The 19,783-nt window shown below is 42.3% G+C and overlaps 1 protein-coding gene across 5 annotated transcripts; it reads left to right on the plus strand.

Annotated features, from left to right (window-relative positions):
* The first annotated feature begins 1,472 nt into the window (after positions 1 to 1,472).
* CRK (CRK proto-oncogene, adaptor protein) lies at positions 1,473 to 18,975 on the plus strand. Of its 5 annotated transcripts, none has more exons than XR_003541622.1 (4): positions 1,473 to 1,795; positions 9,284 to 9,819; positions 12,689 to 12,854; positions 15,653 to 15,937. XR_003541622.1 is itself a non-coding variant. In XM_027725865.1 (3 exons), exons 1-3 carry the CDS (start codon positions 1,552 to 1,554, stop codon positions 15,788 to 15,790), a joined length of 918 nt encoding a protein of 305 aa, XP_027581666.1. In that variant the 5' UTR covers positions 1,473 to 1,551; the 3' UTR covers positions 15,791 to 18,975. The 5 variants fall into 5 exon arrangements, 2 of the variants coding, with proteins under 2 accessions (XP_027581666.1, XP_027581669.1); XR_005566460.1 differs by having other exon boundaries at positions 9,284 to 9,649; positions 15,653 to 15,739; XR_005566461.1 differs by having other exon boundaries at positions 9,284 to 9,649; positions 12,689 to 12,796; positions 15,653 to 15,739.
* The last annotated feature ends 808 nt before the right edge of the window (positions 18,976 to 19,783 follow it).

Below are 19,783 nucleotides of genomic sequence, written 5' to 3' on the forward strand. Positions count from 1 at the left end.
TCGTTGGCCCAATTCAGCATGTAGTCCCATGAAAACAGCTGTGCTGGCACAGCCATGGAGTAGGAACATGTGGCTGGCAGGGAGGATGAGGGCAGGAACTGCTGGCACAGCCCTGAAGGAAAACACACAGTGAGCTGCAGCCTTTAACAAGCAGGATCACAGAATATCCTGAGTTGGAAGGGACCCACAAGGATCATTGAGTCCAACTCCTGGCCCTGCACAGGACATCCACAGGAATCCTGAAATGTGCCTGAAAACATTGTCCAAATGTTCCTTGAGCTCTGTCAGGCTTGGTACTGTGACCACTGCCCTGGGGAGCCTGTTCAGTGCCCAACCACATTCTGGGGGAAGAACCGTTTCCTGATATCCAACCTAAACCTCCCTGGCACAGCTCCAGCTGCTCCCTCGGGTCCTGTCACTGGTCACAGAGAGCAGAGATCGGTACCTGCCCCTTCTCTGCACCTTGTGACGAAGCTGATGAGGTCTCCCCATAGTCTCCTCAAGGCTGAAGAGACCAAGTGACCTCAGCCACTCCTCATAAGGCTTCCCCTCAAGGCTTTTCACCATCTTCAGTGAAAGATGCCTTTGCAGCCAAGCCAGTGCTCACAGGAGCCCCCAAGGTGATCTGCAGCAACAGGGAAGGAATTGGGATGCTCCAGGGGCAATGGCTGGGATACATCTGCACCCTCCTGCCACAGAGGAGCCCTGTGGGAGCACTGGGAAGGTGAGAGGAGAGGCTGGTGCTGGTGGTGGTCACTGCTGCTCCCAAATACCCAGAGTGGACCCCTCCAGTTGTGGTCAGCCCTCGCTGGTACCCACAGAGCAAGAAATGGTGTGGCCAGCAGGACCAGGGCAGTGACCATCTGTCCCCCTGTGCTGAGACACCTTGTATCTTGGGTTCAATTTTGGGCCCCTCACAAGAAGAAAGACACGGAGAGGCTGGAGAGTGTCCAGAGAAGGGAACGGAGCTTGGGAAGGGTCTGGAGCAGCAGGAGCGGCTGAGGGAGCTGGGGGTGCTCAGCCTGGAGAAAAGGGGCATCAGGGGGACCTTCTCTCTCTCTTCAACTCCCCGACAGGAGGGTGGAGACAGGACAGCGGGACAGAGTCTTAAACTGTGGCAGGGGAGGTTCAGGTTGGACATCAGGAAGAATTTCTTCACAGAAAGAGCGATTAGATGTTGGAAAGGGCTGCCCAGGGTGGAGTCACCGTCCCTGAAGGTAAGGAAAGAGCGGACATGGCACTCAGTGCCACGCTCCAGTTGACGAGGTGGTGATCGGTCATAGGTTGGACTCGACTCTCTCAGAGGTCTTTTCCAACCTGAGTCTGTAACTCGGGGATTCCGCGGCTCCGATCGGTCACCGCCCGTTCCCGCCTCCGCGCTCCCCGCCCGCCCTCACGGCCGAACCCCCCCCGCCTCCCGCGCGCGCGGGGAGATGACGTCACGCCCCCGCGCGCGGTCACGTCCGGTAGGTGAGGTCAGGGCCGGGGCCGCCATTTTGAAGCGGCTCCGCGGGCGGCGGCGGCCGCGGGCGGGGGAGGAGCGCGGCCCCCATGGCCGGGCAGTTCGACTCCGAGGACCGCGCCAGCTGGTACTGGGGGCGGCTGAGCCGCGCCGAGGCCGTGTCGCTGCTGCAGGGGCAGCGCCACGGCACCTTCCTGGTGCGCGACTCCGGCACCATCCCCGGCGACTTCGTGCTGTCGGTGTCCGAGAGCTCCCGCGTCTCGCACTACATCGTCAACAGCCTGGGGCCGGCGGGAGCCCGGCGGGCCGGCGGCGAGGGCCCCGGGGCCCCGGGTGAGTGACCCCCAGGGCTGGCGGTGCCCCCCAGCCCCGGGCAGGGCAGCCGGGGCGGCTCCGCTCGGCGCCCGGGCGGTGTTGGAAGGCGTGGAGCGCTTTGTGGTGGAATTAAGCCGTGTTTCCGCAGCTGGGGCTGAGCCGTCCGCCCGCACCTGCCTTCCCAGCGCCACATGAAACGCGTCCCGGAGCCGGGCGGCCGGGGAGATCCTGCGGCTCCAGCCTCCCGCCGCCTTTGTTTTACTAAAGCGGTTATCGACAGCCCGTGGGTTTGCGTGTCACCCCGGCCGGGAGATGGTTCTGTGCAAGTGTCATCCCAAAGTCTGCCTTCTGACAAGGCAGCGCTGCGCTGTCAGGAGAGCGTGAGGCTGAGTTCCGAGCGGGTAGTTTAAGGAGTGGGGACTCCTCGGGATGTAATGGCAATCGTTGCTTTAAATCAGATGCGAAATTCAGGGGTTTTTTTCCCTTGAAGGGCGAAGTTTGATGTTATTTCTCATCAGCCGAGCATCTAATATGAAAACGTGTTTAAGTGTAATACTTAGAGAGCACAAGGTACTGATGGTGTCGGGGGAAAACTGTGTCATGAGAAGCAGCGTTTTTGCTGTTTAATGCAATTAAATGAACCCCCAGCAATGCAGAGTCCTTGGATGTGTGAGAACCTGCAATATCCCTCCTGTGGGAATTAATGAAGCTGGCAGTGGAACTGCTCCGGTTTGGATATTAATGCCTGCAAAATGATGTGGGTCTGTTGCTGGCATCTCACAAAAGAGCCACTGGACAATTTTTGAAGTCTAGTAAACCTGTGTAATAAGAGATTTGGTGAACTTATGTGGCAGAAAGTAAACATTATATGAATTTCTACAGGGACAGTCACTTCTGATGTAGGTCTGTGGTTGGAATAAGAGACCAAGATTGGAAAGATGTAGCAATACTTGTTATAGGGAAGATTTTTCAGTCTCTGCACAGAGTAGTTGACTAAGAGGGAGATAATCGAAAAGAAACCAAAACTACTGCCAGTAGATTTGCACTGTTACACAGTAATTTCCCTTGCTCAGGGGGACACTTCAGATTTGAAAATTTGGGAAAGTCTCATCATGTTTACCCCAGGAACTGCAGAGTGCACTCAAGTCACAAAGCTCCACAGGTAGAAGTGGTTGAATTCAGCTGGAAGTCAAGTGTAAGTCGTTGCTGCTGTGGGCAGTGAAATGGTTTGCCACAAAGTGTGCTGGATTGTCTCACGTCTGTGCAGACATTTCTGTTGCTGTAGCTTTGCAGAGGTTTGGTGCAATAATTGCTGCCGTGGATTGTTGGTGTGGTGTAGAGCAGAGTAAGTTACCAGGATGGTTTGTTGTGGAATCAGCCCAACAGGACTTTAAAGACAGTGGTGGTGAAAAACACTGGATTGTGGCTGTCAGTTCTGGGCAGTTGATTTCTGGGGGAGCAACTGATCTCTGGAAAAACAGTGTTTCCGTGTTATTGTGGTATCGCTTCAGTACAGCCATCCTGACTCTTTTATTGGGGTACATCCTTAAGCTCATTTTGTGACATTCTATGGGCTGACTTGTGTTAGGGGAGCTAAAACATTGTGGGGTTTGGTCAAAATCACTAAATGCCTTGTAATTATCTTGTTTTAAATGTTTATCTGTTTTAAAAAAGTAGCTGTGCAAGCTGGTGGCACAGTAGGCTTAATATAACTTAAAAAGTATAATTATGTTTTGGTTGGTCTCCTTTTTATTTGTCCTCCTGCACTACAGACACTCCTACACTGATTTTAGTAACTTTAACTAAATCATGCCTCCATGCTGATACACTAAACCCAAGAAGGTGCTGGTAGTGTGTATATTAAATTACAGTGTAATTAAGATGTTCTTTCAGAAAAAAGTAAGTGTGGGGTTGTTCTGCAATGGAAGGGAGATGAAAACTTTGGTAGAAGATTGAATAGGATTTCATGTTTGGGTAGGGAAACCAGTGCAGTAAAAAGAGGTGAATGTTTGCAAATTGTCCTGCTTGCTTATTGTGGTCAAGCTAAAACATTAGGAAAACCAATTCTACGGGTTTTATTATGGTACAGTTTATTGGTTGACAAACACACAGGTCTCACTGGGAAATCTGAATATGCCAGTTCGGGTCTTGGGTTGATTTTTGTTGATCTCAGTAAGTGTTTGTGAAATTCCTGAGTGCTCTAATACTGCACTTAGAGTTAGGGAAGCCTCAGTACAGAGTGAATGAGATGAGGAGCTTTGGCTTCCCTCATACTGAAAGCCATGATGTCACAAAAACATGATACTTTGTTCTGTTTCCAAAGTATAAAATAAACTTGTGAACTTCTTGTTAAATTCGCCTTTTGCCTGATGCTGCAGTTTTTAACTTCTTGCAGGTGATTTTTCATCATAAGAAAAATATTTAACAGAAAAATCAACCAGATCTTTTCACTTCTTCCTGAAATGCTGTAAGGCTGTTTAAAAAAAAATAGGATAAATGACTGAATTATGGGAAAGAAGAACACTCTGTTTCCACTGGAGATGGAGATTAACAGCTGAATGAGAATTAGGGTATAATTTGTGATGAAATATCACAGTCACGGGCTGAAGAAATCCCAAACAATACAAAGTGCTCCATGCAGGGAAGCAGACAATAGAAGAAATACTAAAAACATCATGTGTTTGCAATTTAACATGAGGCTTTGGGATAAAAATGTGTGATATGCACTAAAACAAAATGCCTAAAATACCCAAAGAAAGATATGCTTTCTATTAAGAGTACAACATTATGGAGACAGAAGCCTTATAGTGTAGTAAAATTTGTGTGAAGTAGGAAAGTGTGACAAATATAGTGCAGAAGCTGGTGTTTTCACTGTGAGTTTTAGGAACATGATGCTTAACTTAGGCTTCTAAGTCACTTCCATTGTGACTCTACTTCCTGGAATCATAGAATCCTTACAGGATGATATCCACACATACAGGATAATATTCCACACTCTATATGGAACGGCTTTAGGTGTGGGTGAGAGTGTGGATTAACTCTGACACTTGGGATTTTGGGGGTTGGGTTTGGGTTGGGTTTTGGTTTTCTTTCCTTTTTTATATTGAAATCAAAATATATTTAAATGCAGAGTAGTGGAAGTTTGGGAAGTGCCTGCATTAGACATCTGCTCTTCTTCCCTCCTGTGTCTGCAGAAATGAGTCTGTGACTCCTGTGTGTGCTCAGAGCTCTGCCAGGAGCCACTCAGTGGGCTTTTATGTTTTCATAGGGCGTTCATGGTGCTTGTTTGTTTTGCTCAGCGTGAGTAGGAAGGTACTTAAGAACAAAGAAAAAAGGTGTCCCTGTGGGGGTGGGGGAACCACACAGGCTGGAATGTGGTGCCTTCAGAGCCCGGTTCCTATGTGCTCCAGGAGGAAACTGCCTTACATCACTCTGATATCTTACTTGGGAATGAGAGCCTCGTGTCTCAGTACCTGTGTGATAAGAACAGCTTCTCTGGCCCAAAACACGGTTTGTAAGTTAGGAAAGGGGACCACCTTTAAAGATTAGGCCTAAATGCAAACATGAAAACCTGTGTTTGCATGAGGTGTTCCCTGCACTGAAAGGGAAAGCTTTCCAAAGCTTGGGAATAAAGAGAAAACTCCCTAGTGATACTAACAGTTAATTGGAGTGAAGAGAGAAATGTAAAACCCCTGAGATGTGTGAGAAAGTGAGAAGTTGCTCTGTGGTTACACCACCTGCCCACACTCTCAAGCAGTAGAATATTGGGTGTTTTATACTCCTCATTCCCCAGTGTCTGTACAATATTTAAAACATATATAATCAATCTTCTCCAGATTGACATGAAGCCAGCACAGTTCCAAAGCGTGTCAGGAGAGAATGTGCATCATAAACAGAGAACAGGCAGGGTCCAGGTTTGAAGCTTTCTTTAGTTCTGGAACGCTTTGGATTTTAACTTTTTCCTGGCCTTTCTGAGAGCAGGGGTTTCATTACCTGCTCTGACACTCTGGGGTGGCTGGAGTCAGGTTAAGTCCTAGTGGAGATGGAGCAGGATGGAGTAAGTAAGAAAGATGATCCTCAGCCCTTTGTGCTTCTCATTCAAAGGAGTAACCTTACCCAGCAGAGCAGTGCTGGTGCTAGAGGTGCACACTGAGCAGCTCTTCTTCCTTCAGCTCTGCAGGGCTGTGGAGGAGGGAAGATGATTTTTAGTCCTCCTTTTGTCCAGCTTTCATAGGAAGTGACTAAAGTTCCTCCAGGAGCTGGACTTTACCTTTCCACGCCTTGTGCTCTTCCTGAGAGCCCTCAGAAGATGGGGACAATGTGCTGCTCATATTTGTGCCTTCAAGAAGACTGTCTCCCAGGATCATGAAGGAAAACTGCTCTGATTCTCAAAAAAACACTTGCCTTGTTGCTGTAACTTTCTTGTGTTAGATCTTGCCTTAGTTATTCCATGGGCCTACAGATATGAGCAGTGTTGCAGTTCAGCCAAGAAGCTGAAGAATTTCTCTGAGCCTGAAATCCGTTAATCTTTGAATTTCATTATACCAGGAAATGACAAAACTTGGAAGCCTTAATGAGTAGAATTATTTCTGTTACACGTGAGCATCATTTAGCTCATTACCTTGTAGCTGAACAAGAGTATCCACAAAAGAACTGATGGGAAGTTTACCACTTCCTTGGCAAGGTGGATTTGTATTTTATTTCCAACCTGCAATTTTACCAACTGTGACCTGGAACTATTTTGTCCTTTTTATGCCTCTGGTAGCTGAATTTTAGAGGTCTTCTGTTCAAGTTCTCCAGACAATTACGAGATTGCTGCCTTTGTGTTCTTTGTTAATTAATTTGGATCAAGCCTGTAGATTTCTTGTAGCAAAGAGATCTTTCCAGCCTTTTGTAGCTGCCTTACTTTTTTTAATACAAAAGCATCAGAAGTGCACGTGGTATTCTGGCAGTGCTCTTTGTGAAGATAGAGTCTCTCCTTTCTGATGCTTGTCTCTTTGTCCCTTCAAGGAGTGCATTTGTCTTTCTGATCCTTGAATTTGGAGCGTCTGTGTTCTCTGGCTGTTCTTCAGTTGTGCCAAATGCCTTTTAGAGTATGATTTTCCAGGATACAGTACACTGATTTCAGTCGCTCCTTCCCTGTACATAATGTTCCAGTGGACTTTCCTTCTTAAAGTCCAACTTGTATTCAGGTACATTTGGCAGCTACTTCGGGCTGTTGTGCATTAATTCAAGAGGGTGAACCTGTTCCAAAAGAAAAAAAAGGCACTCCAAAATACCTTGTTCATCCTGGTGATGATTGTTGGTGCTGACAAGGCTGATGAGTGTTACTGATGAGCTGCTCGTTCCCTATGACTTGTAAGATTTTTCTTGGAATACTTTTGTTGCTGGAGACAGAGCTCAGCCTCCTGACTGAGTCAGCTTGTAGCAGCTTTTACAAATGTAAATTAGAGTTACAGGTTCTGTATTATTGTCATGTGAAATAAGTTCCATGTCAGTGAACTTCCCTGAGATTCAGTCTTTTCCCTATGACTTCAGAGTGCTTTGCTGCCCTCGTCTTAAAGTTTCTAGACTTTTTCTTTTAACCTAAGTGTCCCTGCAAGCCTTGATCCTTAAAGGTTCACAACTAAAGTATAGGAGATACATGCTCATGTTTCTGTCACCAGGCAGGTCTGAAACTTGATGTCTTTACCACTAGTTACAAGCTTGGTTTCCCGCTTCCAAAGCTAGGGGAAGTGCAGCATTCCCAGATCACATCCTACCCTGATGGAGTGAACTTCAGCTCTTTGGAGGTGGTGTAGGGATGCTGCCCGTCCAGCCAGAAGTCATCTCCTGTGAGGCCACTGGGATGAAATTCCAGAGTTCTGGCAAAGTCTACAGCTGTAAGTTACATCTCAGCAACAAAAGTTGAGAGAGTTTTGTAACTTCTCAGCGTTACAATTTGGGAGAATAAGATGGAATCTTATTTCTCTTCCCATGCTGGGTTCATATTTCATACTGATAATTACATTAACTTCCTTATCTCTCGGTGATGCCAGTTTGTGTTTTGTTTTTCACAATTTTTTTGAGGGTATTGCTTTTGGTTTTTGGCTCCCTGTGTTTGTATTCATTTCTTTTGAAAGCCTTTCAGGGCTGTTAATGCATGCAAATGTGCATTTTCCGATGGCTTTAGTTCTGCTGCTTTGAGTTTCCTGTAACCAGCTTCACTAATGTTTATGTTCCTTCAGGATACTTCAAAACTTATTTATCGGGTGTTTGTCTATGTTGATCTTATTGAATCTGCCCTTTTCTCTGTTAGAACCCCTTTTTGCTCTCTTGAAAGAGCTTGTTGTAATGTCAGCTTTCCATGCTGACAGTGCTACTTTGAAGGGGGGTTTGGATCAGTGACAGTTTGAAGGATTCTGTTTGCTTTGTACTCCAGAGCTAAGTCTCGGAACTGTTAGATATTCCCTGCAGAGAAAACAGACTTGCAAAGTAAGCATCTCTTTCTTGCTAAAAGAGTTACTCATTAAAGCATAAATCTTTTCATCTCCTCTACCCTCCCCCAGCCTTCCACGATGCTTCCCATAACTGATTGCACAGGCTATGGTGGAAATAGAACATCATGTGTGTGTTTTTCCCCAGAAGAACATAAAATGGAAAAAAAAGTACAGCACACTGATTGAAAATTGGAATGGATACTCTGCACTTTGGTGCTTGTGATGGCTTGAATATGAACATCATCTGTATTTCAGTGTATTTGAGTTTTGGATTTATAGCTTAGGTTCTGTCTGACAAACATGGCAAAGAAACTACAAGACTTGAGATTAAAAGGCTGAGTCATACCTATTATGAAAATATATGTTATTGCTTTGCATTGCATAAAACATGGATAATTTTCTTTAATGGTACCTTTTATCAAAATGAAAAATAACTTCATTTGCTCATTCCCATCACTTTTTTGCTGCTGTGCTAAGCAGTTTTCCATAGTGTCCATGCCTTTAACCCAAGGTATATTACAGCAGGTAAACAACCATTATGGCACTGTTGTCCTTTGAAAATAAATCTGAACAGCAAAAGAGAGTTTTAAAAAAATAATTTCCTTGAAATTGTACCAAATTTTCATTTACTTCCTATATTTAGAGTATAAAACAGGAAAAAGGGTATTATGTGTTGCTGAAAATGGTACAAGCTTCTGAGAAAGATGCACTGAACATTTTCATCTCTTGGGTCCATATAACACTGAGAGAAACAAAGATATTTTTATCCTAATTCAGGAAGTTTGGCAGTGCCAAACAATTACTCTTTTCCTTCTTTGACAAAATCTTTTAGAACAAAACTCTATCCTCATGATCACGATAGTGCTGTCTTAGATTAAAAATACTCTAAAAGCTGAATTTGATGAATGCTGGTGTAAAGATACCAAGTTCACTGTAGAAATACTTCTCTGTAAATGTCTTCTCAGATGTTTTATTTACAGTTTTAACTGTTGTATGCTCTCTTTGACATGTTGCCTTCTTTTTTCAGGGTCGAATCCCACCAGATTTCGAATAGGTGACCAAGAGTTTGATTCTTTGCCATCTTTACTGGAATTCTACAAAATACACTATTTGGACACTACGACCTTGATAGAACCAGTCTCCCGGTCCAGGCAGAATAGTGGTGTTATCCTCAGGCAGGAGGAGGCTGAGTATGTGCGAGCTCTCTTTGACTTTAATGGCAATGATGAGGAAGATCTTCCATTTAAGAAAGGAGACATACTGAAAATCTGGGATAAGCCTGAAGAGCAGTGGTGGAATGCAGAAGACAGCGAAGGGAAGAGGGGAATGATACCTGTTCCTTACGTCGAGAAGTATAGACCTTCCTCTGCTTCAGTCCCTACTCTGATTGGAGGTAACCAGGATAGTTCCCACCCACAACCACTGGGTGGGCCGGAGCCAGGGCCCTATGCCCAGCCCAGCATCAACACTCCGCTCCCTAACCTTCAGAATGGCCCTATTTATGCCCGGGTTATCCAGAAGCGAGTCCCTAATGCCTACGACAAGACAGCCTTGGCTTTGGAGGTACATAATGGGCAAAATTTAGAAGGAAGAGATCTGTTCAAGGGATTTCCCTTTCAATCACATTGATAGTTTTGTAGGAATAAGAAAGGGAAAAGCATTGTAATACTGGTTTTACGTCATGATTAATAAGTTATGGATAAAGGCTTTTTTTTTTTTTAAATGAGTGATTTAAGTCACTTGTAGATTAGATTATTGTTGATTATTACAGCATGTTTAGGTTACTGAACCAGTATTGTGTCTTTGTCAGCCATCACTAACACAAGTGTTTCCCCATCCATGTTTTCACTTCCCAAGTGTTTATTTTAGGGGGGAGGGAGAGGGAGCAGTTCATGAGTTGTGTGTCTGTGCTTGCTGTCCTGTGCCTCACCAACGTGTACAAGGTGTGCTGGGTTGTTTGTTGGCTTATGTTGTGTTGGGTTTCCCCCCCCCAGTCTGTCAGCAGTTTAAAGCAATCAGTGCAAACATTGATAGTCATTTTGAAGTTACCCAGGCTGAGATGATGATGGTCACACACAGGGTTTTATTGTAATATCTTCACCTTAAGCAGATTGCTTTGGGTTTAGATTGTGAAGCGGGGGTGTTTTACAATTTACATTACAATTTATTAGGGAGGTCTTGCATAAAGCAGTGATTGATGGAGCAGGATTTGTAATAAAGCAAGGAGTTTCCCTCAGGTTGATTCACTTCCTGACATGATCAAGTACTTGTACAGGCCCTTTTTGATTTTTCTTTTTCCTCTTAAAAGATGACTAGAGTGCTCTATCTCTCTATATCAGATAGTTCTCCCTCAAGTTAAGTTTGAGGAAATTGATACTAAGGTATTCCCAGTGGCAGACCTTTGCCTTAGGATATGTAAATTGTATCCTTTAATCTAGGCTTTCTTTGAGCCAGAGGCTCTGGAATTTCCTGATACCTAATTGACTTCCTGTTTATATAACATTTTAAGTACTTGGGAAAAAACAGTTTCTGTGCTGAGTCAGAGCATCTCCTCTTCACTCTCACATACTTTGTGTAATTGTGCATAGCACAAAAGGCACTTCAGGACTCCAGTGATTTGGCAGCTGTAGGTGTGTGTCTGTAGTACAGAACTGGCAAATGCAGCACATTCTACAGATGGATAATTGATGTGCAGCCTGGCAAATGTGAAATTTTTCCCCATTGTAGGTAAAAATTTATCTGGGGGAGCAATGTAAATGCACTCTGAGTTACTATACGTTCTGTTAGATAGGTGACTATTTTTGGGTTGAGAAGCATGGATAGAAATTTATGCCAGCTCATCAGATTTTAGGGAAACGTGAAGATTTCTATCCTTCATCCTTTACTACAGCCTAAAATACTGTCTCTTTCCCTGTTTTTCTCACTCTTTTCACCCAGCCACCTCCTGGAACTTGGGAATATTCCTGAATGGCATTGCAGACTATGTAATTACCAGATGTTACATATTTTTTGAGCCTCTGGATATTATGTTGTGGCATGTTTATCAAAACCTTTTGGGTTTCTTTCTGGATTTTGCTATTAATTTTATAATATTATTTTACTGTTATTTATCAGTGTGCCACTAATGTTCTCTCAAGCCTCAACTTCCCACTTTAAAGCAGAACCCCACAACACTGCCCTGTGCAGAGCTTGGGAGCGTGGAGTGAAATAGGGAGAGTGAGAAAATGCTGGTAAATCCAGACCATCATAAGCAACTTAGAGTGAAAGGAAATCCTTTACAGGCCGAAGAACAGCTTGTGAGTGCTGTGGCTGATCTTGTGTTAGCTCAATCCTCTTCACCAAAACTCACATGATCTATCAAGTTGCTGTGCTTTAGGAAGAGTAGTTGTGGAGAATACCTCTCTGCTCTGAGCTACCTTACACCATTAGTACCTTTTACTAACTGATGGTAACAGGCTCGACAGCTGAAGTGTTGGGGAGGGGGGAACTGAGAAGTGTCAGCTCAGCTCATCTTTGTGACAATATAAGATTTCTGGTGCACAACATTGGCCTTTGTGGGCCTTACAAACTTACTGAAATACTTATCAGTTGAATGTAGAACTTCTTGATTAGGGTGATGCACTCCTGTCTTGCTACACCTCTGCATTTAAGAAATGCAGTACCAGTGGTGGTTCTTTATTCTGTATAAACTTTATTCTATTTAGTTTTAGAACATGAGCCATTGATCACTGCTTCTAGTGTTCTTCAGAGCTTCTTTGCAGCTTTTACCACTTGCAATCACAATGTTACTGAGTTGCTTTCAATGTCTGTACAGGGGAAAAAATAGCAATATGCACTTCATTTTCTCCCAAGTTTTTCTTCATCCTGTCTATCAAAGTGCTGTTTCTTGTTGTCTCCTTTTTTTCACATTCCCTTTCACTTCATGGTGTTCCTTCCCTGTTATTTAGAGATCTCTTTCTTAGATAACTTAGTAGAAAGCATTATGTAAATCTTATCAGTCCATTTTTGCCCAGACCTCTTTATAAATACAGAAAGTGGGATTCTTTCCAAATGAAAACTCTTATCCTCAAATCTGGCAATATTCATGGGTGGGGGTGGATCCCACTGTTTCTCTTAGAAAAATAGATTCTTAACATCAAACAGTTTTTGCCCAAACTGCAAACAGAATATCTGTACTGCTCTGTTATTTTAAGACTGACATGCTTTTGAAGAGCTCGAGGGAGGAGGATCAGAGCAGGCAATGTTCTAATAAAGTCTGTGCTGTGTTATGGAAAAAAGATTCAGCAGGAGAAGTTAACATTTATTTTGCATGTAACTGGACCTATTCAAGGAGTTGTCAGTCTATTTTAAGAGAAAATAGAGGAGAAAAAGGGAAGATCTGTTTGGTGAATGACTCTGAGATCGATCGATTTATTTTTTTTCTTTGTAACAGTAGCAGAACTCTGCCACCTTGACCTCACCAAAGAGGAGTACTTGGAATAAAACCTCAGCATACAGAAGTCTTCACTTGAACCTTCAGTTTTGCTTTGAAGCATATGGGGTATATTTAGTTTTAAAACTTCTGATGAAGACTGAGACAAACCTGACTTTCTAGCAGGGTACAGTGTTGTTCCTGAGGTGCTGTGCTTGGTGGGATGATGCACTATGGACTAATGATACCATAAGTCAATGTTAAAAGTGAGGAGAATTCAAAGAGAACATCCACTTCTAATCTAAATGTTTTAAAATTTCAGCACTTGTAATAATGGGTAATTTTTGAAAAGTTCCCTGTATTTTGAGGACACTGTTTGAACTATAGCTTAATAGGCAGAGTTTCAAAGCAGATCTAGAAAGATCTGTAAGTTATTGAGGAACTAATGGAGTCATTTTATTAAGCCAGCATTTGTGAAATGATCCATGCTCACTTAAGTCAGTCCTACTTTGACAGGTGTAAAGAGATATATAAAAGAATGAAGTGGGAAGATATAGAGAGATGAAATGTGAATGAAAATTTGTATCAGAGTGGTTGCTGAATGACATTACTGCAATGGTAAAAAAGGAGTATTTTATCTCAGAGGTCTTTCCTTTTTTCACAATCACTGAAATGCAGATTTCATGTGTAGCTTCTTATAGTAAGGAGAATTCATAAATGGGTGTCCCTTGGCTGCAATGACCCTGAAACACCCCTGAAAACCAAAAAACAGCTACAGGATGCTTCTGGGAGTGAGGGAGAGTCACAAGCATCCTGTATTATAACTCACTGCCCTTGCAGTGTTGAACTCACCTTTTGCAGGTGAGTTGATTGTAGGATGTCCAAGATAAACTCTGTATGAACATGAATTAGGGTGTGATAGTCAATAAGAGCAGTCTGAGAAAAATACCTTGCAGACAGCAAACTTAAGTGCAGCTTGTGTTTCTTCCTTCCTAGTGGGTTGGAGGTTAAATACTGCTGTGTTGGAGGCTGATACATAGATTATAGCCAGGTCTGAAGAGTTTAAAATTATCTAGGACATTGTTCTTGTAACGGTTGTGATTGGGAAATAAGATTTTCCGGTTCTAGTATTGTCACATTTAATCTCCCCCTTGTTAAATTAGAGCTGATGTATTGTTTTGGTCAGCAGAGTATTTTTATTGGTACAACCCCCCAGTGGTTATTAGCAGTAGTAGAATTATACAAACTGCATGATTAAATTCCTAAAGAGCTGAAACTTGCATTCAGTAGTCGAGGAAGGCTTCCTTTTTGCCTGTAGCAAATACATAAGAGGATTTTCTTCAAAATATGATTCATTAAAATGTCTATACTAATGATTACAAAAGGAAAAAATAAAACTACAGCGAGAGTCCCAGTGGGCCTCTCATTACCAGATAAGTAATCATGAGAGGTATGGGGAGCTTAATTAAATGTCCATGAAGTGGTTTGAATTTATGAACTGTTAAAAGCTGTTCTGGCAAAAGATCGTAAGTGATTAAAACCTGTAAAGTTAATGGAGATTGGTAGCATCTTAAATTGTTTTCCTTGTTCTTCATTTGCTGCCTGGAAAGTGAGAATAATGAGATTCAGTTAGGATGGATTTGGAACACGGTGATGAGCATCTGTGTAAACCAGTAACTGTATATTCAGTGAATTTTTGGATTAAATGCAGTGAGGCCTTTGGCCTTGCCTGCAGAGTTTATTTACAGTATACATGAAAGAAAATAAGCGTATATCTGTCCCCAGAAAGCATCCTCCCTCTAAAGAATTCTAAAACCCATTGTTTTTTACTTGTAAATAAGATTATTGATAAAATTCTACAGAGGGGTAGAAACGGGTAGACAGCTTTTCAGGGTTGCATTTATTAATTCACCAGCACCTTTACAATGTAAATTTTGCTTTCTTAGCTTGTGTAAGTGCTGTTTAAAGTACCCTTGAAGATGCAACAGAGTTGGGGACTGATCAGACCTAGACCTGACTGCACTGCCTTGGGGAATTGACTGCTGTGCAGTTTGACCCTTTGTCAGAGGGAGACAGAATTGGTGCCGAGAATATCAGGGTGGAGATGAGAATAGGAGATATATTGCTGGGCTTTTATGTAGTGTACTTTGTTAAAATCAGATGCTTTGAAACAATGTGTTCTAGTTTCATTGGTCCATAGCAACCATTGTTTTATTTTTCTAGCTAAAAAAAGTCAGGTCTAAGAGGGAGAGGGCATCAGTTCTCTTTAATATTTCTGTGAGTGGTGGACTTGGCAGTGCTGAGTTAATGGTTGGACTCTGATCCTCAAGATCTTTTCCAGCCTAAACAATTCTGTGGTTCAGTGAGATTTATTTCTGTGAGAAATCTGTGGTGGGCAAGTCTGAAATGTCATCTGGCCTTGCCTCTGGTAGTGGCTGTTTGAGGACGCTCAGAGTAAGAACAGAGCAGCCTTAAGGCACTGCTGCTTAGACACCTGCACATTGTCTCAGTGTCTTATAGTCTGTGGAGAGAGATCCCCCACTTATCCAGAGCCTTTTTAATAATACTTGAGAAGTGGAATTTCAAAACCAAGGAGCTGTTTAGCTTCCAGGTTAGTGTTCACTTGGTCCAACCTGCCTTGGTGATGTTCTCGGTGGAGAACCAGCAGTGTGCGAGCCTCTGTCGGTCCAGCGAGGCACATTTATTGGGATGGCACCTGATGGCAGGTCCCAAGAGTGCTCTGAGGGATTGGTATTGGATTACTGGCTCTTCAGGTAGTTCTCACCTGATCTAGGCGTGCCTTTTTCTCTCTATACTTTCTTCAGGAGTGAATGACGTGGGGGACAGGCTGGTGTCTCAGGAACGGTCAGGACTGCTTTGTATGGACGTGTGTCTGGTACACTTGGGGGACACACCGGCGGGGAGGGCTGGCGGCTCATCCCGGTGTTTATGGATCGTAACACGTGTTTATTTCTTGCCCCACAGGTCGGTGAGCTGGTAAAGGTCACAAAGATTAACATGAGTGGTCAGTGGGAAGGAGAATGTAATGGCAGACGGGGTCACTTTCCATTCACACACGTCCGTCTGCTGGATCAACAGAATCCCGACGAGGACTTCAGCTGAGTGTGGCTCAACAGTTGCGCTTACAGATGGGAACAATCTCAACTTGTTTTTATTGCAGATGCCATCAAGACTCTGTTCCGACCGATTGAAAGCGGAATTGCTTGGATAAGCATTCTGATAACCTGCAAACCCCTGGGACTGAACACCACCATTCCTTAATCAAGGGTCATGTAATTCAGGGTACGACAGTAGATAACTCGTGTGTCAAGTGGCAGAACTAGTCCACGATTCTAGGTTGTAATGCCTGCTTATGTCCATGTGCACGGCAGACTGGACCTTGCCAGCAGCAGCAGCCGGGGAGAGCAGGACTGTAGATGTTCAGATGACATTTATAGCTCTCTCCGGTCCCATTGCTTATGTTGCTTCTTCCTCAGGCAATGAACATCAACCGTAGACAATTCAATACACAGATAGAAATTTCACCAATTTATCCTGGAGCTTTCTCCATGTTTTTTTCCATCCTGAATTCTCTGTCCTAGAAAGGCTATACAGTACTCTGCATGGTCAGTTAACTATGCACAGTACAGATTTATGTAGTGCTGTTGGGGACAGCCCTTGTGATTTACACGTTCTTACCATTTTGATGGTAAATGACAGATCAAATCAACCTCAGAATTCTAGAAGTTTGTGGACACTAGATTGATTTCGTCAGTACTGTTGATGCTTCAAAAATAGCAGTTGATATTAAATTAAGATTTTTGTTAACACACAAATATCTCTTTATCCACAAATACAAGGCTTATAGAAGTGTAAACGTCCATATCAGTGCTGAAAAATACGTGCGTAGCACTTTAATACGTAGCTTTAAAGCAGTGTTTGATTCACTAAATATACTAAAATATTGACACTGCTTTCCAGTAAAGTTAAATTATGTAGGGCTAGTTTAATGTTTCTAGAATTCTTGGATACTCCTGTTGTACAATACTGTTACAGTACAAATCGGTGTCAAACATGGTGAACTGACAAACCAAATATTACTTTTATTATAAAGTTACTCTGGGGACTCTTCTGGTTTGATTCCCATCTGTAAAATATTTGATAATGAATTCATGAGGATTTTATTTTTAATAAACTAATGGAAAATAATTGTGTGCTTCTGGACTGATTCTCAAAAGGCATAATAGAGTAAATACGGCTTCCTAGCTCATAATGAAAATCAGTGCATTGAATAGGCAGTATTATGCACTGCTTGGTGGTTGTTTTTGTAGTCTGTTCTTCTAATTATCTGGTTTTCTCTAATATAAATCAGAATGGATTCAGTAAGTTTTGTAAACTGAAATTAAACACTGAAGTAACTATCCCTTGCCTGTACCCTGGGTTGTTTTCCAAGCACAGCACTCTAGTGACCAAACTAAATTTTGTAACTTTATGACTACAGTGTAATCCGTACAGAACGGTTTTTCTAAATAGTATCAAATGGAAAATGTTGGTTTTCGTTGCTACAAACCATGTGACTCGAGTGGCTCATTGGTCGCACATGCTGCAAAGGCCTTTGCTGCACTGCACCGACCTGTACAACAATACTGGTAACACTTTACCTCAGAACTCTGTAACATGCTGGAAGTTATAATATTTCTGTTATATTTAAGTACTAGTCGTTTTACTTCAGAACTAATCCATCAGCAAGTCTGACTAATGTTCAGGTTACGGGCACTCATGACTTCTGTGCACTAACGCCGATGTACGTTAATCACACCTGTCCGTCACCAGTCTCATGAGCACTACTGAGGATGGTCAGAAAACTGACAGCTGGGACAGTGGTGTGGGAGTGGAAACAAAGGACTTGCAGTCCTGTCCTAGCTTGGATTGCTGTTCTGGTTAGGGTGATGTGCCAGTGATAGTGGGATCTCTTCTAGCTCAGTACAAAATTGAGGGGAAAAAAATTGACAAACTAACTCTTAGACTCTGTAACTCATCGGTTTCTTTAAGGCTAATTTGTATTTTTTCTCTGACCTTGATATTTACTGTAACAGGGTTTTTTTGTTCAATAGCTGCACTCTGAATAACAGGCTTAATATTGAGTTTTTCAATTGCCCATATTTGCTTATATTTTTCTTCATGTCTTGCAAAAGAAACATAACGAACGGTGTGTTCTTAGAATAACACTGTTCTGAAGTATTTTTCCCAACTGCAGTTAATGAAAGCCCATATATTTGTACCTTTCCAATCGGGAGTTAAATTTTAAGATACCGAAAGAACATTTTTCTGGTAGTTTTATTATGCAAATATTGCCCTTTTAATAGGAAAGACGTGAGTCGAATTAACTAGCAAATACCCTGCACACTTTGTAGATGTGGTTTTATTAAGACCGTCTAAATTGCAAATATTTGTACACTTTGAAACAGCAAAATAAAGAAACTAGAGGAGTCTTAATAGCCGCTGTTGCACTAGAACCCCAAGTTCTTGTCAAGCAGTTTTTCATAGTCAACTGACACGTTAATGCAACTGTTTTCCACTATTCAGTTCTAAGCCAAAATGTGGTTTTGTTTCATAGGTGGTAGAAATGTTTGCATTTGGACAAAGTAGACATTTCAACTTGTCAAGCTCTTAAAGGAAAATAGGTAGAACATATGTTCATGAACATGTAGATTAAATCCTTTTGTGGCCTTTGTTTATCCTCTTCTATTTGTTCCCTCCCTTCTCCCCGATGCGTGCAAAAAAATCATTGCTAAGAATGTTGGTCACAATCTTTTGTCTCTACTTGGCTGTGTTTTTTGGTCTCTTGTGCATAGGCAGGTGTTAGAACTAGAATAATCATTTCTAGAAATACACCGTGAAAGCAGAATGCTCAATTACACTGTGTTCTTCTGGTGCATTTACACATTATATCACACTAAAAAGTACAACTGGCTGCTATGGTTTTTTTAATATATATTTCATTTTGGTAAACCCCAGCCTTTTTACTAATATTGGACCTGGTTAAATCTTGTTAATCTGTTTGAATTGTATTTGTTAATAATGAAAATATTTCTAATCATTTTAAGAGTAAAACACTTCATTTTTGTTAATGGTTTTGGGGAAGGATTCTAACCAAACCAGTTTGAAGAAAAATATGAAACATGTGCCATTGTATTATAACACTATCCACTTTCTTGACAGTTAAAGTCTTTTTTTATTTTTTTTGTAGCATGTAATGTATATGTTCATAGTACGTGAAGTAAATAAAAGTATAGCCAAAACTTTGACTCGGTGTCATTCTCAATCAACTGTTGTTGTAATATTTGAATTCAGTGATCTAAAAATAGAGCTGTGGGTGTGGCCATTTTTAATTTGCCATATTTGTATGAAGACAATTATAACACCTGCAGAAGTAAGACAAACCAAGGTAACTAAAATAACTTATCAACCAATAAAATATGGCTTTTTGAAATGAGGTGGCTTTCTGTAATCAGATTAGTCAAGGGGTTGGGGAAAAGTGAATTGTCATTGCAAAAGAGGACTTGTGAGGAATGTTAATATGAGATTTTGTAGCTATTGGTTTCACTTCTACCTGCGCAGGTGTATCAGGAAATAGTTTGGGGATTCTTTGGATGGGGTGTGTATGTTTGGGAAGGTAAAAAGCTGTTTATTCATTCCTAGAAATGTCAGTAAAAACATCAAGTTATACAAATTGATACCAGTAAGAATCTCCTACAGGAGTCTACTAATGGTTCAGCAGAGCTGCTTTGTCCCTGTGGTAGTGGGAGAGCACTATTCCAGTGAAAGGCAAGGGTGTGCAGGTGCTGTCAGGGGATGCAGCACAGAAAATGAGGATCAGAATGCCTGTGTCCCGTGGGGAAGAATGTTTGTAACATGAATCTGCATTAGACCTACTTTTGCCATTGTATTCCTTAAAAACTGCAAGGGGATGGTGGTCTTTCGGCCCCCAAGGATAAGAATCCCGATGGCAAGATTCCCGTTGTATCTCCACACAGTAAAGATTCTTCTATCACCTTCAGATGGAAAAAACCTTATATTTTCTTGGGTAAAACCCCCCAGCTTTGCTCCAGTGTT

The sequence above is a fragment of the Pipra filicauda genome, unplaced genomic scaffold, assembly GCF_003945595.2.
Source record: "Pipra filicauda isolate LSUMZ 115617 unplaced genomic scaffold, ASM394559v2 scaffold71_size5581439_pilon, whole genome shotgun sequence".
NCBI lineage: Eukaryota > Metazoa > Chordata > Aves > Passeriformes > Pipridae > Pipra > Pipra filicauda.

Bases quoted from the DNA above. Each gene is read 5' to 3' on its own strand.
- CRK (XM_027725865.1), top strand. From the start codon at position 1,552: ATGGCCGGGCAGTTCGACTCCGAGGACCGCGCCAGCTGGTACTGGGGG. The intron at 1,796-9,283 runs GTGAGTGACCCC...TTCTTTTTTCAG, and splicing joins CGAGGGCCCCGGGGCCCCGG to GGTCGAATCCCACCAGATTT. The intron at 9,820-15,652 runs GTACATAATGGG...CTTGCCCCACAG, and splicing joins AGACAGCCTTGGCTTTGGAG to GTCGGTGAGCTGGTAAAGGT.